The sequence below is a fragment of the Callionymus lyra genome, chromosome 17, assembly GCF_982586985.1.
Source record: "Callionymus lyra chromosome 17, fCalLyr1.hap1.1, whole genome shotgun sequence".
Classification (NCBI taxonomy): Eukaryota; Metazoa; Chordata; class Actinopteri; order Syngnathiformes; family Callionymidae; genus Callionymus; species Callionymus lyra.
The window spans coordinates 14,434,651-14,461,216 of record NC_141834.1 but is presented as its reverse complement, the minus strand read 5'-3'; the positions used below and the strand labels follow the sequence as shown (position 1 = coordinate 14,461,216).

At 37.6% G+C, this 26,566-nt stretch overlaps 3 protein-coding genes across 6 annotated transcripts; all 3 read left to right on the top strand.

The window, feature by feature from the left end:
* Nucleotides 1–581: 581 nt before the first annotated feature.
* On the top strand, nucleotides 582–3,893 carry acbd7 (acyl-CoA binding domain containing 7). The gene is made up of 4 exons (XM_087812582.1): nucleotides 582–688; nucleotides 3,192–3,309; nucleotides 3,390–3,452; nucleotides 3,560–3,893. Exons 1-4 carry the CDS (start codon nucleotides 680–682, stop codon nucleotides 3,631–3,633), a joined length of 264 nt encoding a protein of 87 aa, XP_087668708.1. The 5' UTR covers nucleotides 582–679; the 3' UTR covers nucleotides 3,634–3,893.
* A 699-nt stretch (nucleotides 3,894–4,592) lies between these two features.
* Nucleotides 4,593–9,794, top strand: u2af2a (U2 small nuclear RNA auxiliary factor 2a). Of its 4 annotated transcripts, none has more exons than XM_087812465.1 (12): nucleotides 4,593–5,120; nucleotides 5,858–5,999; nucleotides 6,443–6,478; nucleotides 6,634–6,737; nucleotides 6,826–6,977; nucleotides 7,063–7,179; nucleotides 7,261–7,399; nucleotides 7,537–7,616; nucleotides 7,692–7,814; nucleotides 7,910–7,996; nucleotides 8,394–8,642; nucleotides 8,711–9,794. In XM_087812465.1, the coding sequence occupies exons 1-12, from the start codon at nucleotides 5,072–5,074 to the stop codon at nucleotides 8,843–8,845; spliced, it is 1,413 nt and encodes a 470-aa protein (XP_087668591.1). In that variant the 5' UTR covers nucleotides 4,593–5,071; the 3' UTR covers nucleotides 8,846–9,794. The 4 variants fall into 4 exon arrangements, with proteins under 4 accessions (XP_087668591.1, XP_087668589.1, XP_087668590.1 ...); XM_087812463.1 differs by having other exon boundaries at nucleotides 7,261–7,417; XM_087812464.1 differs by having other exon boundaries at nucleotides 5,846–5,999.
* A 4,283-nt stretch (nucleotides 9,795–14,077) lies between these two features.
* cacng6b (calcium channel, voltage-dependent, gamma subunit 6b) lies at nucleotides 14,078–26,257 on the top strand. The gene is made up of 5 exons (XM_087812907.1): nucleotides 14,078–14,146; nucleotides 19,512–20,111; nucleotides 24,350–24,424; nucleotides 25,609–25,746; nucleotides 25,810–26,257. The coding sequence occupies exons 2-5, from the start codon at nucleotides 19,742–19,744 to the stop codon at nucleotides 26,028–26,030; spliced, it is 804 nt and encodes a 267-aa protein (XP_087669033.1). The 5' UTR covers nucleotides 14,078–14,146; nucleotides 19,512–19,741; the 3' UTR covers nucleotides 26,031–26,257.
* The last annotated feature ends 309 nt before the right edge of the window (nucleotides 26,258–26,566 follow it).

Genomic DNA, 26,566 nt, shown 5'->3' with positions numbered 1-26,566 from the left:
TATTTATATTTCTCTATTACATTTGTTTTAAATAAAAGAGTAGTGTTAAAGGATTTTAAATATTTTGAGATCATAATAATCATTGGTTTGTGTTAAATATTTGACGTCCTTTAATGGAGTAAATCCAACAGTGTTTTTTTAATGTTAAAATTGTCTAAATTGAATGACACCTCACTAATGCACGTGAGCTTTTAATTTTTTTTTATTTGCTTAGTAACAAATTAACGGGATTTTTTTTAACGGTTTTTAAACCGCTTATTTATTTATTTTCATTTTATTCTCCTCCGGTCATTTTAGTATTTCATGGAGTTTTTCTTGTTTTTATCATATCAATTTTGTTTTTTGTTGCTGCTATTTTTAATGTCACGTTAAACTTAATCATGTTTTCAATTACGTCTAAAAGGTTCTACACAAATAAAGAGTGTTAATGTTCACAACCATCTCAACAAAACGTTTATGGTTATTGAATTATTATTAGAAATCATCTGTATATGGCGTCACTTCATCAATCAATCATCGCGAGCAAGTGCTCCCCTCACAGCCAATCAGCGCCCGCGCGCAACCTCTCGCCCCGCCCCCTCGCCGTCCTCTGCGACACCCTGCCTTGCTCAGCGGCACAGCTGCAAAAAAGATCGTCGATATTAGGAATACATCCCTGTGAGCGGCATTCCTTCCAAACATGTCTCAGGTCATGATCTACTGCTTTTATTTGTAGAACTAGTGGCGCTTGTAGTGTGTGTGTCTGTCGACGACAGCTATAGTGTTGGTTGTCCTCCATCTTTGATCATCACTGTGTGAAATAAGACTTAATTTTATTCAATGTTCTCAAGTAAAATAGAGTTTATATGATGGTTGTTTTGCAAAATAAACATTTTAATACAAAGTTAGAATATTTTTAGAAGTAATTTACCGTTTGTGTGTTTAAAGCCCCAGATCCATGAGAACTATAACAACTTCAACAAAGCTCTTTTGTTTATTATTGGCTGGACTCACAGTAGGTCGCCAGGGTCATGGACGACGGTTAGAATAACAATTCTTAAGTAGAGTTTCAGAGACATCTTAATACATTTTTAACTTATCCAAATGAGCCATTAAACTACTATATGATTAAATTGTGTTTCATTTTTGAAAGGACGACACATTAAATAGAAGGATTTGTAATTTAATCTACAGTCACTTCCTCGGCTTGTGACACATGAGGTGATAAGAGTATTGATCTGAAAGTGTTTCCTCCAGTTCAGATGGATAGAGTTAATGATGGGGATGAAGTTAATCCAAGTCTTGCTGAGATTAGCTGCAGAAATGGATTGCACTACCTGTGCAGTAACTTTGTTTTCTTTTGTTGTTTATAGTCGGTTTAGTTTTAGTTACTTATGTAAGTATTGTTGATTATTTATTTCTTTTTGTTGGTTATTTATTTTAATTTATTTTTATTGAATGTGTTAATAATGTCCTTTCATCCGTATTCATATTTTGCATCGTGGGTCAGAGAGGACCACGATTTCATTTATGCTGTATGTCTCGATGCATGCATATTTGACAATAAAATAACTTTAACTTGAATAAATTGCACTGGAATCTGTGCACCAGAATCTGTGATTTTCTGGAACTCCTGTTGTGTTATCAGTTTTATCTTGACCTTTAAAGTATATACAGGTGCTGGTCAAATTATTAGAATATCATGAAAAAGTTGATTTATTTCATTAATTCCATTTAGAAAGTCAAACCTGTAGAATGTATACATTCATTCCAAACAGACTGATACATTTCAAGTGTTTTTTGCCAAAAAGAAGCTGACAACCAATACAAACCCTAAATTCAACATCTCAGACAATTAGAATATGGTGAAAAGGTCAGATGTTGAAGACACCTGGTGCCACACTCTAATTTGCTAACTAACTCAAAACACCTGGAAAAGCCTTTAAATGGTCTCTCGTTTTGACTCTGTATGACACACAATCGTGGGGAAGACTGCTGACTTGACAACTGTCCAAAAGAAGACCATTGATACTTTAAAGAAGGAGGGCAAGACACAAGGTCATTGCCAAAGAGGTTGGATGTTCCCAGAGCTCTGTGTCCAAGCACATTAATAGAGAGGCGAAGGGAAGAAAAAGATGTGGTAGAAAAGAGTGTACGAGCAAGAGGGATAAACGCGCCCTGGAGAGGATTGTCAAACGAAACCGATTCAAAAATGTGGGGGAGATCCACAAAGAGTGGACTGTAGCTGGAGTCAGTGCTTCAAGAAGCACCACGCACCGACGTATGCAAGATATGGGCTTCAGCTGTCGCATTCAAGCGTCTCAAGACAAAAAGCACTGGACTGCTGCTGAGTCGTCCAAAGTTATGTTTTCAGATGAAAGTCAATTTTGTATCTCCTTTGGAAATCAAGGTCCCAGAGTCTGGAGGAAGACAGGAGAAGCACAGAATCCACGTTGCCTGAAGTCCAGTGTAACATTTCCACAGTCAGTAATGGTCTGGGGTGCCATGTCATCTGCTGGTGTTGGTCCACTGTGTTTCCTGAGGTCCAGGGTCAATGCAGCAGTCTACCAGGAAGTTTTAGAACACTTTATGCTGCCTGCCGCAGACCAACTTTATGGAGGTGAAGATTTCATTTTCCAACATGACTTGGCACCTGCACACAGTGCCAAATCTACCAGAACCTGGTTTAAGGACCATGGTATCCCTGTTCTTGATTGGCCTGCAAACTCACCTGACCTTAACCCCATAGAAAACCTATGGGGTATTGTGAAGCGGAAGATGCGAGATGCCAGACCCAACAATGCTGAAGAGCTGAAGGCTACTATTAAAGCAACCTGGGCTCTCATAACACCTGAACTTTGTACTAGTCGTAACTAATATTCTAATTTTCTGAGATACTGAATTTGGGATTTTCAGTAATTGTCAGTACTAATCATCCAAATTAAAAGAAATAAACATTTCAAATATATCACTCTGTGTGTAATGAATTGATATAATATGTAAGTTTCACATTCTGAATATAATTACTGAAATAAATCAACTTTTTCATGATATTCTAATAATTTGACCAGCACCTGTACTTTATTGAATATTGTTTTGATTGTTTAAGCGCTTTGTGACCCTGGTCTGGAAAAGTGCTATACAAATAAAAATTACGTACTTACTTACTTAATGAAAACATTTTGGATTATTATTTGCTCTTCCATCCACAGGCAGAATTTGAGAAGATAGCTGTGGATGTGAAGAATGTCAAGTCAAGGCCGGCGGATCAGGAGCTGCTGGACCTGTACGGCCTTTATAAACAGGCGACTGTCGGCGACGTCAACACCGGTGAGGCATTGGTTTATTTTAATAAGTACGTCATCAGCTAAATATGTATTTAAATGACCAGATGTTTTTCCTTTTTTCAGATAGACCAGGCATGTTGGATATGAAAGGGAAGGCCAAGTGGGACGCCTGGAATGCAAGGAAAGGTATTGGCCAACACATAAGTATTTTATAACAACAACTACAATAGTAGTAACATTTTAGCTTTTAAATGTAATGACAGGTGCTTCATTTTTCTGTTGTCTTCCTGCAGGAATGTCGAAGGACGACGCCATGACGGCCTACATTGCACTAGCGAAGGAAATCATCGGCAAATACGGGATGTAGAGCAATACACTTGGGAACGACTGACCGAACTAATAACGATATCTTTAGCAATATTTCAAGGTATTCTTAATCGTAACAATAATGATGCTTCTTTTTTGTTTTGGTTCTAACAGTAATGAATTTTACCATTTTCCAGCCTAACTTAAAACTTTTTAACTAATATTATAAAGCCTTTTCGAACATGAAACATGTGTTATGTTTACTTTTCAACACTAATGCTGTGAACGTTATGTTTCAAAAATAAAAACGATAACAATTTCTCTTTTGTGGCTTGTAATTGAAGGGAATCAAACATAAACATTTACTTCAAGTACGTGTCTTTAAAGTCTGCTTTATTATTTTAAAACTTCAAAGGGGGGCCATCTTATGCGAGGGGAGCACTTTAGAATTGGGAGTAATATATTTGTACGGGTGGGCCGGAGCGAAATTGTGTTTTAAATGTAAGTAAGTCAGAAGTTTTTATTTGTATAGCGCTTTTCCAGACCAGGGTCACAAAGCGCTTTAACAATCAAAACAATATTCAATAAAGTATATATTTTAAAGATACAGATAAAACTGATAACACAACACGAGTTCCAGAAAATCAAGGAAAAGCCTGAACAAATAGAAACGTCTTAAGATGTTTCTTAAAGGAGTCAGTAGACTCCATCAAGCTTTATGAAAAGAAAACCTTTGTATATTTAGTTTGTTTGTTATAAGTATGATATGGTTCATCCTTTACTTGCTTAACAACCCTTTGAACCGCCTTGAATTATTTTAGGAGGTTTTTAAACCTTCGTTTGGTTAATATAGTAGTTATAACTGTCGATAGGTGTCATTAAGAATAATAAATATTGTGGAAAAAACTGTGTACAATGAAACCGTTTATTCGTGCGCGCTCACGTTGGCCGGGAGCGCGCCTTCTATCCGGGAGGGGCGGTGAGGGGGTGCCATGACCGGAAGCTTGACGTTCATCAACTTCCGGTGTAGCGGTGTACCTGGGAGACGAGGCGAAAAAAGCGGGCATGCCGAGACCTTTGTTGTTCCTGCTCGCCTAGAACACGTTCGGTTGCGTGCACTTCGCTTCGAAAACCACACAAACCCACCTCGTGGCTCAGCGGGCTCCCCGGCGGGTGTGTGTGGGATACGACCGTCGCGTTCTCCGGGGCTAACAAGACGAGGTAGCGCTGCGAGGATCAGGGCCCTCTCCGCGGCTAATGCTAACGAGCTAATCCTCGGGTACACGTTTTCTATTATCAACGCGCGCGCCGGCACCGTTAAAGTAAGATAAGCGCCGAATATTTGTCAATTGGTTCCTTAAGTTTGCGTTTTGCTTAGTATCGCTCGTCTGGGCGGCTTTTGTTGGCGATTATTTTTTCGCGAGCGTGGTTGACTTTGCTGCTAGCATTAGCTAGCCACCGCCGCCTGAACAACGCAGTTTGTAGCCCAGAACTGAAAGATGTCGGACTTCGATGAATTTGAGAGGCAGCTGTCGGAAAACAAACAAGGTAAAACAAGTTATTATCCATGGATTTGTTATAAAAGTAATATAGCAAACTTGACTATTTTGTGTGTGAAAATTATTTTGAAAAAATTGACCATTTTGTTACATCCGCAACATCGGATCGTGTTTATTAAACTTTTAAGTATTTATTTGAATTTGCTATCTGTACAAGTATATCTACAAAGTCGTATTATTTACTAGAAAAATATTGAAAATCTTTATCTCAATAGCGTTAAAGGTATTTAATCCAACATAAAATTCACAACATGACTTCTTTTTGATTAAAATGTATGTCTTTTTGATTTAGTATTTAATTTAACTACAACTATTGCTATGATTGACTAGCATGTCTAGATATAGGTTGTTTTTTATGTTACTTAGTTAGTTACACTGTGTATTTGTCATTTTAAGTTTATATTTGTTAATTTTGGTCATGGCTAAAATGCGATTTTAGGTTTTACTAGAATCTGAACTCCTCTCCTAATACAGGCTTTAAGCTAACACTCTTAAGACTTTTATCAGTAGTTACATATTTCTTTTTTATATTTGATTATATATATATATTTGATTGGCACGTCACGTTACGCCTGGCTGTGCGGCACAAGCCATATTTTTCACGTTTTTTTTCGTTTGTCTCATGTTATATTGACTGTTCTGCATCAAACATTGCATCAACTGAGTTTCCCTCCCATCCTCACATTCAATCTTACCTGGTTGATATACAACTAGTTGTTCCAACAGCTGAAAGAGACAAAGAGAACAGACACCACCGTCGCTCTGGCTCTCGCAGCCGAAGCAGAGATAGGAAGAGGAGGAGCAGAGAGAGGGACAGACGCAGCAGGGATCGCCGCGGTGACAGTAAGGACCGCAGGCACCGGCGGAGGTTTGTGGACCCGATTTAGAAGATGTTGGGATTTATCTACGATTATCGATCAATTTTCAACTCCCATGAATCAGCAACAGATACGCTCAAGCCATTTAAGGTCCCGTATAGTCGTGCTGTGCATCTTTTGTTAAATGTTTGTAAAGAAACTTCCAAACAGCTTGTCATCTACTTTTTTGCAAAATGCACTGAACTGAAGTGTTACAATAAAAAGTATTCCTGAATGTTTAGTTTTTTAACATGAAATAACACTTTTATGGACGACCACGATCAAGTGTACACTGATTTTATTCTTGAACCAGTCCAGCGGTATCTCAGAAGAAACCCTTGTGTTTTAGAACTTTTTCTTATTAATGGTTTGCAACTATCCCTTGGATTGTTGAAGTATAATGTTGGTGAATGTCATGTGTTTGAGATGTGAATCCATTCTAATATCCTTTCAGCTCACCAGCCCCCTTCCCCCAGGAAAATGCTCCAAGGTAATATAGCAAGCAAACACAACACTAGTCTGTGTGAACACTAAGTAGTACTCAACTTTTTTTTATCATCTACACAAACCATTGACCTTAAAGTCACTATACACATGAAGTTTTGGCTAATTTATAATATTTCTCTTCCTTCCCCAAAACCTCAGTCGTTCTCCACACCGTGAGAAGAAGAAGAAGGTGAAGAAGTACTGGGATGTCCCCCCGCCTGGCTTTGAGCATATCACACCAATCCAGTACAAAGCCATGCAAGGTTGGATGTTTCTCTCGTTGACATGAATGTTAATCACAGTTTTTTCTAAGAACTCAAAAGTGACAATTGAATTTGCTCGCTGCTGCAGCTGCTGGCCAGATTCCTGCCACTGCGCTTCTGCCGACCATGACTCCAGATGGTCTGGCTGTGACACCCACCCCTGTGCCCGTCGTGGGCAGTCAGATGACTCGACAGGCTCGTCGACTTTATGTGGGAAATATTCCCTTTGGTATCACAGAGGTGAGAAAACGACCGGGTCGCTCGTCTGCGGCTTAATTCAAGCTTAATGGTCCTTTTTTTTTTAATAACCGCATTTCTCTCGCAGGAGTCCATGATGGACTTTTTTAATGCCCAGATGCGCTTGGGTGGTCTCACTCAGGCGCCGGGCAACCCTGTTCTTGCCGTTCAAATAAACCAAGACAAGAACTTTGCCTTCCTTGAGGTACAGATCCTTCAGTATTCTTCTTAAAATTGTCATCAAAAGTTGTGGATGTTCACTAACTTGTCGTTTTTCTTCCAACAGTTTCGTTCAGTTGACGAAACAACACAGGCAATGGCATTTGACGGCATAATTTTTCAAGGCCAGAGCCTAAAGATCCGCCGTCCGCACGATTACCAGCCACTGCCGGGCATGAGCGAGAATCCCAGTGTCTATGTGCCTGGTATACAGCCAATTAATGGTTTTTAACCCTAAGTATTGTTGGCATAATTCATCACATATAACTGCATTCTCCATCGGAGAACGTTCAGTCTGCTGGCCTAAATTCTCCCTGTATCCCTTCTGTCCCCTTTCTTTTAGGTGTGGTGTCCACGGTGGTGCCCGACTCCGCCCACAAGCTCTTCATCGGGGGCCTGCCCAACTATCTGAACGACGACCAGGTCGGTGTTTGATCAACGATTTTTTAATTTGCGGGTCAGCTCTCGCTAAAGACTAACATGTTGTCTTTTGTTCAGGTTAAGGAGCTGCTGACGTCCTTCGGGCCCCTGAAGGCTTTTAACCTGGTGAAGGACAGCGCCACCGGACTTTCAAAAGGATACGCTTTTTGCGAATATGTCGACGTCAACCTTAATGACCAGGTTGGTTCGCAGCTCGGAACTTCTGCCATTTTAATTTGTAAATGTTTTCATTTCAGTGACGTTCAAAATCGTTTTTTCCCTTCTTTTCAATCCAGGCTATTGCCGGCCTGAACGGCATGCAGCTGGGAGACAAGAAGCTCCTGGTGCAGAGAGCCAGCGTGGGATCCAAGAACGCCACTTTGGTGAGTTTCCAGAAGCTGCAGAGGAAGTTTTGAAGCTGCACTGCCTCAGTCATCAGCTTTGAAAGGCCTTTCACAGAACATCTGCTTCTCAAAATTGATCAGAAACCAAAATTCAGTCTTTGTCCAGACAAATCTGGCGAGTGAGTGGAAACGAACGATGAATCCTTGAATGAGTCGATGCTTAATCTAACGAGTTATTTTCAACTCATTGAAATCTATTTGTAAATCAAGTTCAGTTCGACTGAATAAATGCGTTTAAAGTTTTGACATTTGTGACAAAAGTAATTTATAAATAATCACTTATTTTACACATCTAACTACTGCACATTAGCCATTTGAGCACCAAAAATAAGGCTCTTGTATCTAACGTTCTAAAAACCTGCTACTCGCTCCACAGACTACTATAAACCAGACCCCAGTGACGCTGCAGGTGCCGGGTCTGAACAGCGCCGTCACCCAGATGGGCGGTCTGCCCACCGAGGTGCTGTGCCTGATGAACATGGTGGCCCCGGAGGAGCTGCTGGACGACGAGGAGTACGAGGAGATCGTGGAGGACGTCAGAGAAGAGTGCAGCAAGTACGGTCAAGTGAAGAGCATCGAGATCCCGCGACCCGTGGACGGCCTGGAAGTGCCGGGAACTGGAAAGGTAGGACAAACGGTTTCTTTGAACCATTTTGGGCTTTTTTTTTTATTAAATCAACTTTCTCTTTCTAGATCTTCGTGGAGTTCATGTCGGTGTTCGACTCCCAGAAAGCCATGCAGGGCCTCACAGGAAGGAAGTTTGCCAACCGGGTGGTGGTCACCAAATACTGCGATCCAGACGCGTATCACCGTCGAGACTTCTGGTAGAGCAGGCGAGACGAGGGGCGGACGCTCTGGCTATATCCCCTTCCCAAATCAAAGTCCACACGTCTGAAGGTCCGTTTGAGAGAATTAAAAAGATCTCGGACTCGTTTCATTTGGGAAGGTTTTTACTCCTGGTCCTCCAGGACCGGCTGTAGACCGGATATAGCCGAGGGTCGAGAGAGTCCCCCCTGCACCCCACCCCCCCGAGTTTCGACAAATGTGTGTAAAGTAGGTCCAGGGTTTGGGTCAACAATTTTTTTATACTTTGAGACTGATGAGCAGGTGGCTACAGTTAAAACTTTGTATTTAAACGGAGGTAGCCTGTGAGGACGAGCTGCAGTCGGGAACAAGCTGAAGAGGGACATTTGTAGAGAGGCTTGATGATGATGTGATCCTTTTTGTTTTGCCCTTCATTTTTCATAGAACAGTAGCTGTGATTTCACTTCAGTATTGCCGTCATTAAAAGGCAAGAGGGAGAGTCCTCGTTTCTCGATAAATCCGTCTCACCACAGTAGCGCCCCCTGCAGGACGACTGTTGGAGAAACTATTGTCCGATCGTTTCTGAATGTCGTTGATCTCTGACACTTGTCAACACTGGCCCCCCCGAGCTGTGATCTCACCTCCTGTAGTCGACACCAACTGTACATTTGTCCAAACTCTACTTTGGTATCTTTGATCGTGCAGCTTTTTAACTGTTTTCTCGCTGACGTCCAGTCCTAAATTTAGTCAACAAACGGGCTTCTCTCTTCTTCACCGAAAGGTCTTGAAAGCCGATTCGCCGCAATATGGCAAAAACTAAATAATGCTTCCCGTCGTCATCATAGATTTGTCACCACCATTTTCTTTTGTTCAATTTAAAAGCTTCATTTCCCGTCTTTATCTAAAAAGAGAGATGTGTTGGACCCAATGTCTTTTGTGTATTTGACCAAATAAACATGTGATTAATATCAAAGGCTCGTGTTGTTCTGTTTCTTAAACTAAGAGAGGAGATGCTACACACGATGGCACTTTTGCCGTATGTTGTGCAAGCGAGTTCTGGACCTCTGTGGTCCCAGCTCATTTGAATTTTATAATGCATCAATTACTGAACAGGTATATAAAATAAATGTGAGGCCATCAAAACATGGTATCTATATTTTATCTCTCCAAATGTCAATTCATCTGCAGGTTCCTTTTCCTGTGTTAATGCAGCAGTCGATGACAAAAGTGACAATGAAGACGTAGTCAAGTTCAATTTTCAAACAAAAATAATCTGTTAATCATTTTAAAAATGTTTAAATTTATATTTCATCGCCATTCTCTTCACGTTTATTTTAGGACTTAAAGAAATTATTTCTGACCCCAGAGCTCTTTTACTAAAATATTTACCAACGTATCTATGGTTATAAATTATGAATATTTTATACAAATGTATGAAATTAATATTGGCTTTGTTTTTTTAATAACCCGTTCATATCTTTTGACATAATTACTCCAGTTTTCTTTTCTTCATATCAATAGTAGGGCTTTGTATTGTAAAGAATCCGGCGATACGATACACTGGAAAGATATGATATATTGGCATACTGTATTAAAAAGTATATATTTGTAGTATTGTCGAGTACTTGACTCTGGTCTTGCAGAATTTACAGACTACATGACTCTTGACCGAAGTCGTAACTGCTTTCATTTGTTTTGAAACCAAAATATGCCCAAACATCAGCTTTAAAAGCTGCTGGAGTCGACTGTATCCTCTCATCCTCAGTCATCGCCAGGATTACATTTTTTTTCCTTTAGCTTCTGTTTAAATAACGACAGCAAAGGTAAATTGCAACACAAAAATGAACAAACTTGATATTTTAATTAATTACAGTGAATTATTTTTTATTTTACACACACTTTATTGAAATATAAACCATAAAAGAACAATGATAAAAAAATAAACATTACTTGTTAAGGCTAAAAACAACAAAAACGTTTAATTTTTTTGTTGATACTTTGTACAATAGTGTATTGATGTTGAACTGCAAATAAAAACATTGACCCTGATAACAGTACACACTGTGTACATAGAGCAAATAGCTTCACACTCGTGTAAGAAGTAAGATTCTTTGGCTTCTCCTCGATCCAGGACAAGATTCTCCAGATATTCCCGAGTCATCTGATCACAGCTGCTGTAAATGTCAGGCCGGATGTCAACCAGAAAAAACAACATTTGCAACAGTCGCCGCGACACATGGCGTCATGACGCGTGTCAGCTTCTGTGCTGCACGTTTGTGTTCTGCACGGCTGCACAAAAAGAAAAAGCCCCGTCAGCAGATCCTCTGCAGCTCCTGCGGGAAGATAGGAAAAAATAAAACGAAGGCCACCAGAGGAAACATGTAACACTGACCCCTGCCTCTTTCTATTTGTCGTTCTCTCACGAGGGGCCCCACTGCGGCGGCGACGCACGCCCTCTAGTGGCGAGAGTGGCGGTCATTGTCATTCCGTGCGTTGCGTCTTCATTGATCTCCGGGAGATGAAGCACTGCAGCACGGCAGGCCGGGGCTGGATGCAGCATCTCGCTCGCTGGTCAGCAACACATCCCTGGAAACTTGACCGTGAAAAAGAAAGAGAAGAAGCTAAAACGAGTGGTTTATCTATGGTTGTCAGACCTCTGCCAAGCAGCTCGTTTGGCAATTTCTTTCCTTCCATATTAATGATAAAAATGCTCTGATTCTAGAACTCGCTCGCACAACACACACACAGTACTATCTATTTATAATATTTTCTTTGGAGACATGTATTATTGCAAGGGAGAAAAAAGGAAGCGAGGGATGATAAATGATGGATGGAACCATTAATACAATCCATAATTTAGAACAAAGTTCACACGTCCACGAGGGAGGACGCTGTCGATGGCGTATCGAAGAGCTTCAACCCTGTGTTCTGAGGCGTGAACGCTGACAGCAGCTCATGATGGATGCAGAGAAGAGGTTGTCATCGGTGAAAACTACATTATTGATCAGGCTTTTTCAACTTATCGACAGCCAGGGCTGATGGGAGTTTTTTCCACTATTTTCTATAACGAAGATCCAAGTTTTTAGTTTAAATGTCTGTATTTCCCTTTCATTTTCTAGATTTAGTGCAGATTATTTTGTATTTATTTAGACAAAATCTGTATTAAAAGGGAACATAAGTGATGAAAATGTATTATATTTTGTGATTTAAACACCTAAAATGTCAATTTTCTTCCTTGTGTTAATGTTTCCTTCAATTAAAACAGAAAAAGAAGAAGATAATTTATGTTCCAAACTGTAAATAAGTTACTTTCCATCTTTTAATCAACTATCGAAGGGATAAAGCCAGAAATAAAGATTTTTATTGCATTTACAAAAATAAAGAAAAGGTTGTGAAAGCAGATTATTTTCTTTTTTCCTCTTATTTGGACAAATAGAGTCAACCTGATTATGACTTGAATATATTTAGATTTTGGATTAAATAACTCAAAAATCTTCTATACTTAAAACAATTTTATTTAATCATTTTTAAGCCTTGTGTTATCTTAGGGTCGAAGTGACCCGAAGAAACAGAGATAATGAATCAAAACTGAGAATATTTAAAAAATAAAAAGTATCTCATGTATTTTCCATTAACATTTTGTGCGGAACAATATTTATAAAGAAATATCTTTTTGACACATTAAACATGTTATAAGGCATAACAATAAAGCTTTAGATCAGGGTGGTCGGGGGGCACAAAAGGGCCAGTTCTTGGGGAGACTGGGGCGCAGGTTGAGGGGTCTTTTAGCGACAAATTTGTAGACTGGAGTTTATGTTTTTTTGTGTATGTTTTTACTGTGAATTTATCCCATTTTTTCATCTAATTTAACCTGTTATTTTAATTTAGAAATCTTTGTTTTATTTTTTAAATCTGTGCCGTCCAACAAGTTGTTACAGTCTTTATCAAATTTGACGCCGAACAAGAGTCATAAAAACGTAGACAATAAAGTGGACACAAGTGTGAGACCCCGGGTTTAGATTCTAACAATCTTCAATTTGAAAACGCACATTTAAAAAGGAAGGACCCTCGACTTTAACATGGTGGCGTGGTTCCTCAAAACGTTGTGAGCATGTTTATGAAAAAGTTATAAATAGAGTTTTAGTAAATACATCTCTTTGAGTGTATCTTTAATAAATGAAGGTATAAATACATTTTAAATAAAATGCTTTCAAAATGGTAGACATTAAACAAACATGCTAATGTCAACATGCTAGCATCAAACATAGACATTTAAAATAATATATACTTACTTATTAGTTCCTAATATACATAAGTAAAAATTTAAAACACATGTTAATTCGATTTTTATTTGACTCATTCTACCTTTTCTGCTGTCGGGAATCATTATTAAATAAAATTAATTAATTATTAAATTTTATATGCCGTCATTTATCATAATGTTACTTCAGTTCATTTTCCATACATTTAACCATTTATTTCCATCAGCACAATAAAAAATCACAATAAACATCTTCTGGTTCTGATCTTATCTTGATTTAACTCCATGTTTAAAGTTTGAGTCAAACGTGTGAAGATCTGCTGCAGAAGAATCTCTGGACATGTGGGTCCATTTTCCTCTCTGAGCCTGAGGCCTGTTGTGTCCCTTCTCCCTCCCTCCCTCCCTCCCTCCCTCTCTCTCTCCCTCCTTTCGTATACTCTCTCTTAGCCCCCCCTTTTTGTTTCTCCTTCTTGCGCCCCCCCGAAATCCCCCTCTTCCTCCGTGCACGACTTTCTATATTGCCACGTATGTAATCCAAACCAGAGTTTCCTCAATTTCCAAGAGTGGAATCTTTTGACTTTTTCACTGCTTTTTTTTCTTCTTCTTTCTTTCCTTCCTCCTCCTGCTGCCTGTGATTCTCTCTCTCTCTCTCTCTCTCTCTCTCTCTCGCTCCTCGTCCCCCCCCCACCCCCCCCTCTTAATGTCATTAACAGGTGGTCTTCCAAAATAGACCCTCGGCCCCGGGACGCCGGTCACGGACACGGACACGTTTTTTATCCCTGCCGTGTCCAGGACCACCCTGCAGCAGCATCTCCCAAGCATCGATTTTGCAAGTGAAAGTGCAGTTTTCAAGGGATCGAACACCCCCTTTTTCTCCCTCCCTCACCCGCCCCCCCATCCACTAATATCACCGACCGACCCCCCCCGCCCTCCTCCCCTCTACTATTGCACTTACTTTCCATAACTCCCTTGCACCTCCCTCCCTCGCTCCCGACCTCCTCCATCACCCGCCGCTCTATTAAGTTTCAGGCGTCTCTTCCTGCTGCTCTGAGCGACAACAACAGGTCAGAAACCGTTTCTTAAAACACACTTTTCCAGCCGCTCTTTGTTTTCGAAAAGCGTCAGCTGCTGTTGTCGTGATCTTAGCCTCAGTAATAACACATTTACATGCTCTGGATGGTTTTATTTATCCCGCTTGGAGAGACGCCCGGCCCCCCTGATCCCACACCCTCTTTAATGACCCTGTGGTTGATATGAGTAATGAAGATCAGCGCCGCAGCCACGACAATCATCCAACTTGTTTTTGGCTTTTCTTGAACTTAACAAAAACTGTTTTTAGTAAAAGCGTAACCACTTGTCAGAGCTGATCAAACCATACGAGAGCAAGACGAGCAGAAACGTGGTCGTAATGTTATGGCTGATTATGTGGAACATTGTTTAAAGTACTTTTCTGAACAAACAAACACATGTTTGGTTTGTCAGTCAGTAAATTTGTTTCATGATTTTGAAAGTATTTTTTTGTTTAAGTTGATCATTTTTTGTTTTGTGATTTTTTCTATTATTATCTTCTATTATTTTGTTTTTCGAAGTTTGTAAATTAGTTTTATAAACCTTGTTCTGTACATTTAGTTTTTGGAATTGGTTCTGTTGGATTTTGTTGGTAAGTTGCTAAATGTGTTTTTAAATGTAAAATGTTGTTTTGTGAAATAAAAATCCAGTTTTGTCAATGTCTTCTGTAAGTGTTTTAATTTATTCGTTTTGTAAACTTAAAATCTAGTTTTATGATTATCTTTCGTAAATGTACAATTTTGTTTTGTGAATTTGTCATGTTAGTTTTGTATTTTGTTTTGGAAGTTTGTAAAATTGTTTTATGAACCTTGTTTTGGGAATTTGTTTAGTGAGATTATCGTTTTGTACTTTTTTTTTCAGTCAGAGTTTAATTATTTTGGAAAGTTTGCAAAGTTATTTTTGGTAAATATACCTTTTTCTTTGTACATTTGTTTTGTAAGTTTATCATTTAGATTTTGTAAAGTATGGTATTTTCTTATAGAAGTTGTAAATTTGTATTGTAAATCAAAAATGTTGTTTTGTAAAATTATAATTTTGTTTTGTACATTTTTTTCTTCAGTGTTTTATTTTGTTTGAGAAGATTGTAAATTTGTTTTGTAAATTTCAAAATGTGTTTTATAATTGTCTGTAAATTTAAAATGTAAAATTCAGTTTTGTAAATTTGTTCTGTTTAAAAAAACATTTGGGATGTTTGTGAATTAGCTTTTATAAACCTTGTTCTGTAAATTTATTTTTTGAGTTTATATATATTTTTTTGTACATTTCTTTTCTGTCAGTGTTTTCATTTTTTAAAGTTTTTTAGGTTAATAAACCTTTTTCTTTGCACATTTGTTTGTGTAAGTTTATCATTTAGATTTTGTAATTTTGTTCTGTTAGTTTTGTATCTTGTTATGGAAGTTTGTAAATTCGTTTTATAAATGTATTATATTTTTTTGTAAATTTATTCTATTAATGTTTTGTTTGAGATTGTAAAAAAAGGTGTTAATTCCAAATATGGTATTATAGTTTTCTTTTGTAAATGTATCATTTTGTTTTATAAATTTGTTCTGCTTGTCATTTTATTTTATTTATTATTTTGTTTGTGAATTTACTTTCTAAGTTAATGTCACTCAGATACGATGACGTCAGAAGGTTACGGAGCCTCATGTAAACATGCTGTGTTTTCTAAATAAAGCTTCTCTTGCTGTCAGCTCAAACCAGATGAAGTGATCCAGCACGTGCGACGTCTTCGCTGGTGTAGATTTGTTAAGGTGGCAGGTTAATGTCTTTCTTGACGCCCCCATTTCACTCCTTCCTCTCACCCCCCTCACCCCCTCACCCCCTCACCCCCTTACCCCTCTCACCCTTCTCACCCTCCTTACCCTCCTCACCCTCCTTACCCCCCTCTCCCTGTGCTCAGGTCAGAACGTTAGCTTCTTATGCAACTTTGTCATCACGTTGTGAGCTTTGCTCAACACACATTTCAACACTTTATTACATTTTTTTACATATAATTTTTTTTCCAAAAACTTTGACTTATTTACTTCTGAATAGACCGTACATGCTAGCATCAACATAGGAAACATGCTAATGTCAACATGCAAGCATCAACTTAGGAAACATGCTAATGGAAACATGCTAGCATCAACTTAGGAAACATGCTAGCATCAACATAGGAAACATGCTAGCATCAATATAAGAAACATGCTAATGTCAACATGCTAGCATCAACATAGGAAACATGCTAATGTAAACATGCAAGCTGCAACATAGGAAACATGCTAATGTAAACATGCTAGCATCAACTTAGGAAACATGCTAATGGAAACATGCTAGCATCAACATAGGAAACATGCTAGCATCAACATAAGAAACATGCTAATGTAAACATGCTAGCATCAACATAGGAAACATGCTAATGTCAACATGCAAGCATCAACATAGGAAACATGCTAATGTAAACATGCTAGCATCAACTTAGGAAACATGCTAATGGAAACATGCTAGCATCAACATAGGAAACATGCTAGCATCAATATAAGAAACATGCTAATGTCAACATGCTAGCATCAACATAGGAAACATGCTAATGTCAACATGCAAGCTGCAACATAGGAAACATGCTAATGTAAACATGCTAGCATCAACTTAGGAAACATGCTAATGGAAACATGCTAGCATCAACATAGGAAACATGCTAGCATCAACATAAGAAACATGCTAATGTAAACATGCTAGCATCAACATAGGAAACATGCTAATGTCAACATGCAAGCATCAACATAGGAAACATGCTAATGTAAACATGCTAGCATCAACTTAGGAAACATGCTAATGGAAACATGCTAGCATCAACATAGGAAACATGCTAGCATCAACATAGGAAACATGCTAATGTCAACATGCTAGCATCAACATAGGAAACATGCTAATGTCAACATGCAAGCATCAACATAGGAAACATGCTAATGTCAACATGCAAGCATCAACATAGGAAACATGCTAATGTAAACATGTTAGCATCAACATAGGAAACATGCTAATGTGAACATACTAGCATCAACATAGGAAACATGCTAGCATCAACATAGGAAACATGCTAATGTCAACATGCTAGCATCAACATAGGAAACATGCTAATGTCAACATGCAAGCATCAACATAGGAAACATGCTAATGTAAACATGTTAGCATCAACATAGGAAACATGCTAATGTGAACATACTAGCATCAACATAGGAAACATGCTAGCATCAACATAGGAAACATGCTAATGTCAACATGCAAGCATCAACATAGGAAAGGGCTAATGTAAACATGTTAGCATCAACATAGGAAACATGCTAATGTGAACGTACTAGCATCAACATAGGAAACATGCTAGCATCAACATAGGAAACATGCTAATGTCAACATGCTAGCATCAACATAACAAACATGCTAATGGAAACATGCTAGCATCAATATAGGAAACATGCTAATGGAAACATGCTAGCATCAACTTAGGAAACATGCTAATGTCAACATTCTAGCATCAACATAAGAAACATGCTAATGGAAACATGCTAGCATCAATATAGGAATCATGCTAATGGCGACATGCTAGCATCAACATAGGAAACATGCTAATGTCAACATGCTAGCATCAACATGCTCACATTTACATAGGAAACATGATAATGTCAACCAACAAGCATCAACATAGGAAACATGTCAAGATGATCTGCTTTTATCTCAAGATTCTTTCATGTCTTTAGCTTGAGTTCTTTGTAAGTTTGTACATGTGCCTTGTGTTTTTTACTTGCATTCATACATGTGTTTCTGAAGTTGGTAAACTTGCTTTGCTAGTTTGTAAATATAATGTGTCATTTGTAAATGTTTTTTGTAAGTTTATAAATTTGGTTGAAAGTTAATGAATGTGCTTTGCAAGTTTGCTCTGTACGCCTGTAAATTTGCTTTGTATGTTTGTAAATGTGCTTTATTTGTTTGTAAATATGCTCTGTATGTTTGTAAATTTGCTCTGCATGTTTGTACATTTGCTCTGTATGTTTGTAGATTTAATTAGTATTTTTGTAAATATGTTTTGTAAATGTGTGTTGTACCTTTGTAAATGTGTTTCGTAAATTAGCTTTTTATGTTTGCAAATGTGCTTTATTTTGTCTGTTAATGTTCTTTGTACATTTAAACATTTACTTTTTCAGTTTGTATATTTGATTTGCAAGATTATAAATATGCTTTGTACCTTTGTAAATGTGCTTTATACGTTTGTGAATTTTCTATATCCCTTTGTAAATGTTTATAGTAAGTTTGTTAATTTGTTCCAAGATTATGTCATTTTAATTTTAATAAATAAAAAAAAAAGTTTATTTAAATTACTTCATGTAGTTTGTAAATTTGCTTTTTATGTTTATAAATTTGCTTTGCACCTTTGTAAATGTACTTCGTAAATTTGCTTTTCACATTTATAAATGTGCTTTGTAAGTTTGCGTTGTAAATTTAGAATTTGTTGGCAAATTTGTTCCAAGATTTTGACATTTTGTTTTGAATTACATCCCTAAATTAGTTCATGTAGTTTGTAATATTTGCTTTGTATGTTTGTAAATTTGCTTTGTACCTTTGTAAATGTACTTCGTAAATTTGCTTTGCACGTTTATAAATGTGCTTGCGTTGTAAAATCAGAATTTGTTGGCAAATTTGTTCCAAGATTTTGACATTTTCTTTTAATTACATTCTTACATTTGTTTCTGGAATTTGTAAATTGCGCTACAAGTTTGTAAATATGCTGTCTAAGTTTGTAAATGTGCTTCGTACAATTTCCTTAACACGTGTGAAAAGGTATTCTAAGATTTTTTTCATTTATTATTTATGTACATTTGTTTCTTGAGTTTGTAAATGTGCTCTGCAAGTTTGTCAATTTTCTTTGTACGTTTGTAAACTTGTTTAGGAAGTTTGTAAATTTGTTCCAAGATTGTCATTTAGTTTTTAATTGCATCCCTAAATCAGTGCATGTAGTTTGTAAATTCGAACACGTCGAGCTTGATTTTGCTCTACAGTCACAGTATCTTCAGTCTCTGGTAACAAGAGCCTCAACACTGGACATTTCTCCGAGCCGTTAAAGAGCCGGCGTGAGATATTTGTGGACTTTGTTTATCCGCACAGATCAGAGCAGATCTGGACTAATCCAGTCCAACTGTACCTGCTCTCACTTGTCAACCCCTGCGGGAAGAGAAAGAAGACGGGTGGTCCCTTCTGGCCCCGGGGTCTTATCGCCCCTCGGCCGTCACCCGTTCTTTCTGGGAAATCCATGGGTTGATGCTGAACTTTTTGTTTGTTAGATCGTGGCTTAGATAGACTTTCATCTTTTTGATCTCTTCATTTCAGGACGAGCGGATGGAAAAGCACACGAGCGGTTCTCGCTGCTCAACACCATCAATCTTCTGAAGAGAATGTCCCCAAGTTCCCGGAGCAGAGGCTCTTGCTTATTTTAACTTCCTCGACGATCCATCATCCTCCGCACCACAAAAAAAAACCCGGAAGACATTATCTGATCCATCCGGACTTGAAAGGGAGCTCGGCCTCGTCCCCTCTCATCCTGGAGCCCTGAGACCGACATGTGGTCCAACTTCTTCGTGCAGCAGGATGAGGAGGGCCGGATCGGGGTGGCGGGGGCCGGTCACGGGGCCGTGGCGGGCTTGGGCGGAATCAAGGCCGGACGGGTCCACCGGCGTCAGCCCAAGATGAGCGACAGCCAGGAGGGGAAGATCAAGCTGGCGTTCTTCGTGGCCATCGTGGGCGTCACCCTGACGGTGCTGGGCATGGGCACGGAGTTCTGGGTGGAGCTGGCGCAACCCAAACATTTTGCCGGGAACCAGACCTGCCAGATGGCCCACTACGGCCTGTGGAAGGCCTGCATCCACACCCTGTGGGTGGCCGACATCGACCCGGAGAGGACGAGCTGCGGACCTGCAGAGCTGCCCGGAGGTGAGACCCTGAAAATGGCAGCAAAAAATGTTTTAAGTGTACAACAACCAAGACACACTCACTCAAACTGGTGGCAGTAATCTCACTCCATACGCCTCAGAATCCAATCAAACACAAGATCTTGGATTGTAACACATTTGTTTTACTAACGAGTTGTGACATTTTTCTGCGGAAGTAAATCATCAGACTTTGAATATGAATTTGTAACATTTTAAAAGCATCAAAATCACACTTTGCCTACTAAGCTTTAAATATATTAAAATATGTTTGTGTTTTTCTTTCAGTGTATGAAAAAAAATTCAGTGTCAAAGATGTTAGTGTAAATACATTTGGATCAAAATTTAGTATCAAATAAAAATATGTAATTTTGTTTTTCAGTGTAAACAATTACATTTTTAAAAAATAAATGCAAAAGTTGTCAATGTGAACACCTTCAGTGTCAAATTCCATGCATTAAAAAAATATTTAGAAAAATTCAGGGTAAACAATGAAATGCAATGCAAATAAATTAATAGTGAAATTAAATACAAAATAAAAATATGTAATATTTAGTTTTCCAGTGTAACTAATTTAATGCAAAAGTTGTCAGTGTAAATACATTCAATGCATAAAAAATTAAATTATAAACATCAGTGTAAACAATACAACATAAAAAATTAAACACCAAAATATGTAAATGTAAATAAATGCAGTGTCAAAATCAAAGTATAATAAATATAATTTAAAAAACTGTGTAAATAATTAAATGTAAAGAAATGATTTGCAAAAGACGTCAATAAAAATTGACGTGTTAAAATCGGGGCAACCAAGGAAAAGCAATCGGTCCTGTCGTCATGTTCCGCTGAGATATCAAGGTAACAGGAAGTAGGAGTGAGAAGTACGTAAATAAAATAAAAAGAATCATCCACTTCCTGTGACCGCTTCGGTCAGGGATTGATTGCTTTTCCCTGGTTGCGTGGATGTTAACAGTTAACATTTATTTTCACTGAATTTCATACACTGATTTCTTTTTTTACATTTAATTTTAACATTGAGTTACTTTGTTTAGAAAATATATATATATATATATTTTTACATTGAATTTACCATTTTATTTTAACAAAATTAATTACATAATTGATTTATTCACAGTTTGAAAAATAGATGATGTAAAAATGTCCAACTCCTATTCAAACATCTCTACATCTGTACGTCCCAGCTCTCCGGGGGGACGGATGAAAGCCGCCATGTCAGCGGCGCCATCTCTTATTCTTGAAAATCACTTGACAGGCTCGGTTGTAGATTAAAGAGCCTCGATTTGTATCTTCCGACACATATTTTAAATCCCCCCCCGACGGACGCCGAGCATCAACCTGGCAGACGAAGAGAGAGAGTCCCTCGCTCGCCCGCTCGTATAGCTCTATGTAGGTCACACTATAATGTGCAAATGAAATCATTAGAGGAAACAATGTAACATGCGCCGCCACGGTCCGTACTTAACGTTGAATTATTCATTTGTTTGGAGCTTCGCCACGGATTGAAATGCAGATTTGAAAATACACAAAATAAGCTTCATTATTTAGTAGTTTTTTTGAAGTTTCTATTTTACACGACATGCTGTATTTATTATGCTAAAATACTAGCATGTACGACATAGCATTTTAACTGGTTTAGCTTCTCAGTTGGATCACGTGCTAGCTAAACTTTTTCAAATAGTGTTGATTTTCGGGAGTTTAGTCGTCCAAATAACCGTAACCTCGGAATTGCTTCATGCTAGCTTTGAAGATGCTAACATGACAATTACAACTATCTAGTCAGTTTATTGTTGCTCTGGAGATGATTGATTAACTAAAATTATTTTGATTCTTGTCGCGATAGTTAAATGCCAGGAAAGATTCCTAAGATTTAGTATTTTTTTGGGTTTACATCGCAATTAAAGAAGGTTCTGAAGGAATTAGCATTGACGTGTATGGACGCTAACTGCTGCCGCTCATGTGACCTGCTCAGAACTAGCAAAAAATATATTTTTAATAGAAAAAACGAACACAATTGAGACACTTAAAGATCAAAATGTCTCACTATTGTTCATGCAAGATTGTTTTGGGGTTGCTAAATGAGTTTTTCAAAAAGGCTAAGCTAACATCGCGCCACAACATGTCGCAACTTCCTCCTCCTGGATTTGAGACTTAAAACGAGTTGCATTCCGTCCAGACTTCCTGGTCATAAATAAAGTTTTATCTATTCATCTTTGATTTATCCTCGTCTGGAAATACACGCTTCAATCCGGGGACCAACAAACACGTATCATGTGACACACATGGAAACACACAAGCTCTAAAAAAGACCCCGACAACACGACACAATCCCCCCTCATGTATGTGACATGTATGACCGAAGCTCCCACATATCTCCATCCATCCATCATCCTCTTCGCTATTCATATCTCGCTGTCGCCGTCCTGGACGCTCGTCTTCCACGTCTTGATGAATTCATGGTTAATGTTCAATAATTCAGAGACAAACTTTTAAATCAAATTTAGAATTGAAACGTGTTGAGGAAGAAAAAAATTCGACAATCATTTGAGCTCTTTTTTCAACATAAATGACAAATAATAATATTATAAATGAATTAAAACTTACTCGGATAAAAGACATGTTCAGCTCAATAGATTTTTAATTGTTATTAAACCATAAACTCACACCTGAAGTTTAGTGGTCTCTTATTTTATATTTTTTATTTAATTTTGTTTGTTACTTTCTTTTGTAATTCAATTCTAATTTATTTTATTTTTATTTTTTTTAAGAAAAACGAAATATTATAAACAAAACAATTAAGTCCGTATTTCCTATTTTTGACAATATTAAATTAAAATTATATATCCAGTATAATTAATTCATAGCTTGAGCTCAGTTTTCTATCTGAAAAAAAGTTATCCTTCATATTAAAGGGTTTTTATTATCTATGAGTTATTTTCTTTATTATTCGAAAATAGACAATTGTATACAAAAGGTTGTTTGATAAAATAATTAAAAAAAACATTAAAAAAGTTGCTTAATAAAATCAATAAAAGGGTTGATAAAAAAAAAAACAATAGAAAAGGTTGATTAATAAAAACTTACAAATGAAAAAAAACAATAAAAAGGTTGATTAATTAAAAAAGAAAATCTATAAAAAAGGTTTATTAGTAATAATAAAAAACAATAAAGAAGGTTGATTAATTAAAAAAGAAAATCTATAAAAAAGGTTTATTAATAATAATGAAAATCAATAAAAAAGGTTGCTAAATAAAAATAAAAATAGTTGCCTCAATCAACAATATAATTTTAATAAAAAAAAGTCTGAAGAATTAAAAAAGTATTTTTACTTTTTTATTTTTTTTTATTTCGATCCCCAAAATAATGCTTTAATCAAAAAAAAGGTATTTTATATATTTTTTAATTCTTTTATAATTGATATTTCTAATTGATCGAAGCAACTTTATTATTTTATCTGAGCATTAAAAAAACACTTGAAGGTCTTCATCCCTTCTTTAATATGTCATGGTGACTCTCAACAAAAGTATATTTCAACCTCTTACATTTGAACTACACACCTCCGCTATGTGTGTGTGTGTGTGTGTGTAGCATGTGTGTGTTCGGAGCTGTGAATCCTGGCTGATGGTGTGTGTGAGTCTGCCCAGACTCTCCTCACACGTCGAAAACACTGACATGTTTGGAGACAGAATAAAAAAAAAGCAGCCGTCCCTCCGCTCTACCCTCGTGCCTCCGAGCAACGCGGCGACCGTGGTCTGAGGCCCGTCTGTCCGTCTGCGCGCTCGTGCAACTGTTGATAACCAAAGTGTTGATATCAGTGGCCGCGAGTGTTTGCAAATATGTCGGTGTGTAGCCCAGTGTGTAGTTGTGAGTCGTCACTATGCATTAGTGAAGCCCAATGGATTCTGACTACTTCACAGTTTTAGATCTAAATTTAGACGAGGGTGGGTTGTAGGGGGGGGGGGGGGCAGGGATGCCGACCCTCCTTCACTTTCCCCCCCTTCCTGCCGTCTCCTCATCACCTCCTCAGCACATCTTCATCTCCTCATTCCTCTCCTCCACGCCTCGACCCGGCCGACCCTCTCTGGAGGCGCCATATGTGCGGCGTGTGTTCATGTGTGTGTGTTGGTATAAATAGGAACGACGCCTGGAAAGGATGGAGGGATGAGAGGAGGGCGACCGGTAGACGAGTGTGTAATCCACCGTTTCTTTCTTCTTCCCTCACAGAGTCCAACTGCACCTACTTCAAGTTCTTCACGTCCGGAGAGAACGCCGTCATCTTCAAGAAGACCACGAGCAGGAGTGAGACGTTTCACTCTCTCTTCTCTCTCTTCTCTCTCTTTCTCTCTCTCTCTCTCTTCTAAATCCCTCCATCAATAGAGAGGTTCAGGGCGGGCTGGCCCCGGGTACCGCGAGGGTTTCGGGTCATTAACCGGTCCAGCCGGCCGTACTTTCAAAAGCAAAGCAGCATCGATCACGGTGATGAATGTGTTTCCCTTCGCGCCGACACTTCAGCGAGCGTCGAGCCTCGTGTTCTGTTCGCTCGGCTGACAGAACATCGACTCGTCTTTATCCATCACAGGATTCATGGCTAGAGCACGTCTGGAGCTCAAGCTAAAGCTAACGCGCCGCTGACCCCATGTTTTTACATTGAATTCAAACGACTGTTGTCTAGAAAATATTGAATTTAGAAAAAGTATTTTTCATTTATTGGAATCAGAATATGAAAGTCTATGTGTAAAAAGTTTTTACTTTATTCCATATTTTAGATTTGATTAGAATCTTTTAAATATAGAAATGATTGAATTAAATTATTGCTATATAAAAATACTATAGTTGCTGATAAGAGAAATATATAAACAAAAAATAAAGTTAAAAAAAGGAATATAAATAAATAATAATAATAAAAAAAGATTAAAAACAAAAATATTACAAACTCATGAACTAAAGAATAAAATAATATAATAAAAAAAACACTGTCTTGAAATACAATAAAATAAAAACACTGTCTAATAAAATAACAAAAAAATACTGTCTTAAAATAATATAATAAAAAAACACTGACTAATAAAATAATAAAAAAACACTGTTTTAAAATAAAATAACAAAACATACACTGTCTAACAAATTAATAAAAAACACTGTTTTAAAATTAAATAACAAAAAAAACACTGTCTTGAATAAATACAATAAAAAAACACTGTCTAAATAAATAATAAAAAACACGTTCTTGAAATAAATTATAAAAAAAACAATGTTTTGAAATTAAATAGTAACAAAACACTGTCCTGAAATAAAATAAGAATAAAAAAACCACTGATTTGGATTAAAATAATTTAATAATAATAAAAAAGAAAAATGTTTTTTTTGGCGGGAAAAAAATAATGCATTGAGTTTTGATTCAGATCTGTTTTCAACAAAATAAACAAAAATAATGTGCATACAAGTTTTCGCTGACTAGCTGACCGACTTGAACCTCTTGTTAGATTTGAATCTGGCCGCAGCCGTCCTGGCCCTGGTCAGTCTGACCCTGATGGTCATGGGCTCCATCTGCATCGTCATGTCCCTCAGCAAAGGAGTTCCATTCTTCCTCAAACCAGCGTCCTTCTGCTTCATCCTCTCAGGTGAGATCTCCCTCTTATCTGCTCTCCTTCACCCTCCTCCTCATCCTCCTCTCTTCCCTCCAGGAGTCCTGGTGCTTCTGTCCATCCTGATCTTCCACCAGTCGGTGCTGGCGCTGCTGTCCAGCGACCACAGGGTCCCGCTGCACCACGAGCTGTCCTGGTCCGTGGTTTGTATCGGAGCCTCTGGAGCTCTTCTCATCCTCGGAGGTCTTCTCTTCATCCTGCTGTCGCTTCCTTATAGTGTCTGGCAGAAGTGTTGGCCGCACAAGAACAGCGCCACCTAGCACCTAAAAAAAAAAAAAAAAAGTCTCAGATCAATTCACTAGAGCTGATTTTAACATATTGAAACTTTCACACAAGAAACAAGATCTGTCCACAGGTGTTGTCTCTGGGTCACGGTGACCCGGAGGCCCGAACCACACAAGGGTTAAGAAAAATAAAAGAGCATCGAGTTCTATTTGTATACTTTTTAAAATTCAATTCATAAAAAGAGATACAAACATTTAAATTGTATTAAATCAAAATGATTCCATTTTGAAAAATTAAATTACACAGAAAAGATATGAACATTTCAATATAGAATTAATTTAATTAAATTATTCTTAAAAATAATAATATTAAGATTATTTTAAAAATACAACAAGATTTTTATTTAAAAAAAACGTTTTATAACAAGTAAAATTATTAAAATTGATATACTGTATATATAAAGAAATTCAACGTGTCAATATACTGTTTATTTAATTCAACTACTCTTAAAAATAATTCAATGTAAGTAAATCACAAGATTTCAAATAAAAGAATATACCTTTTATTACAT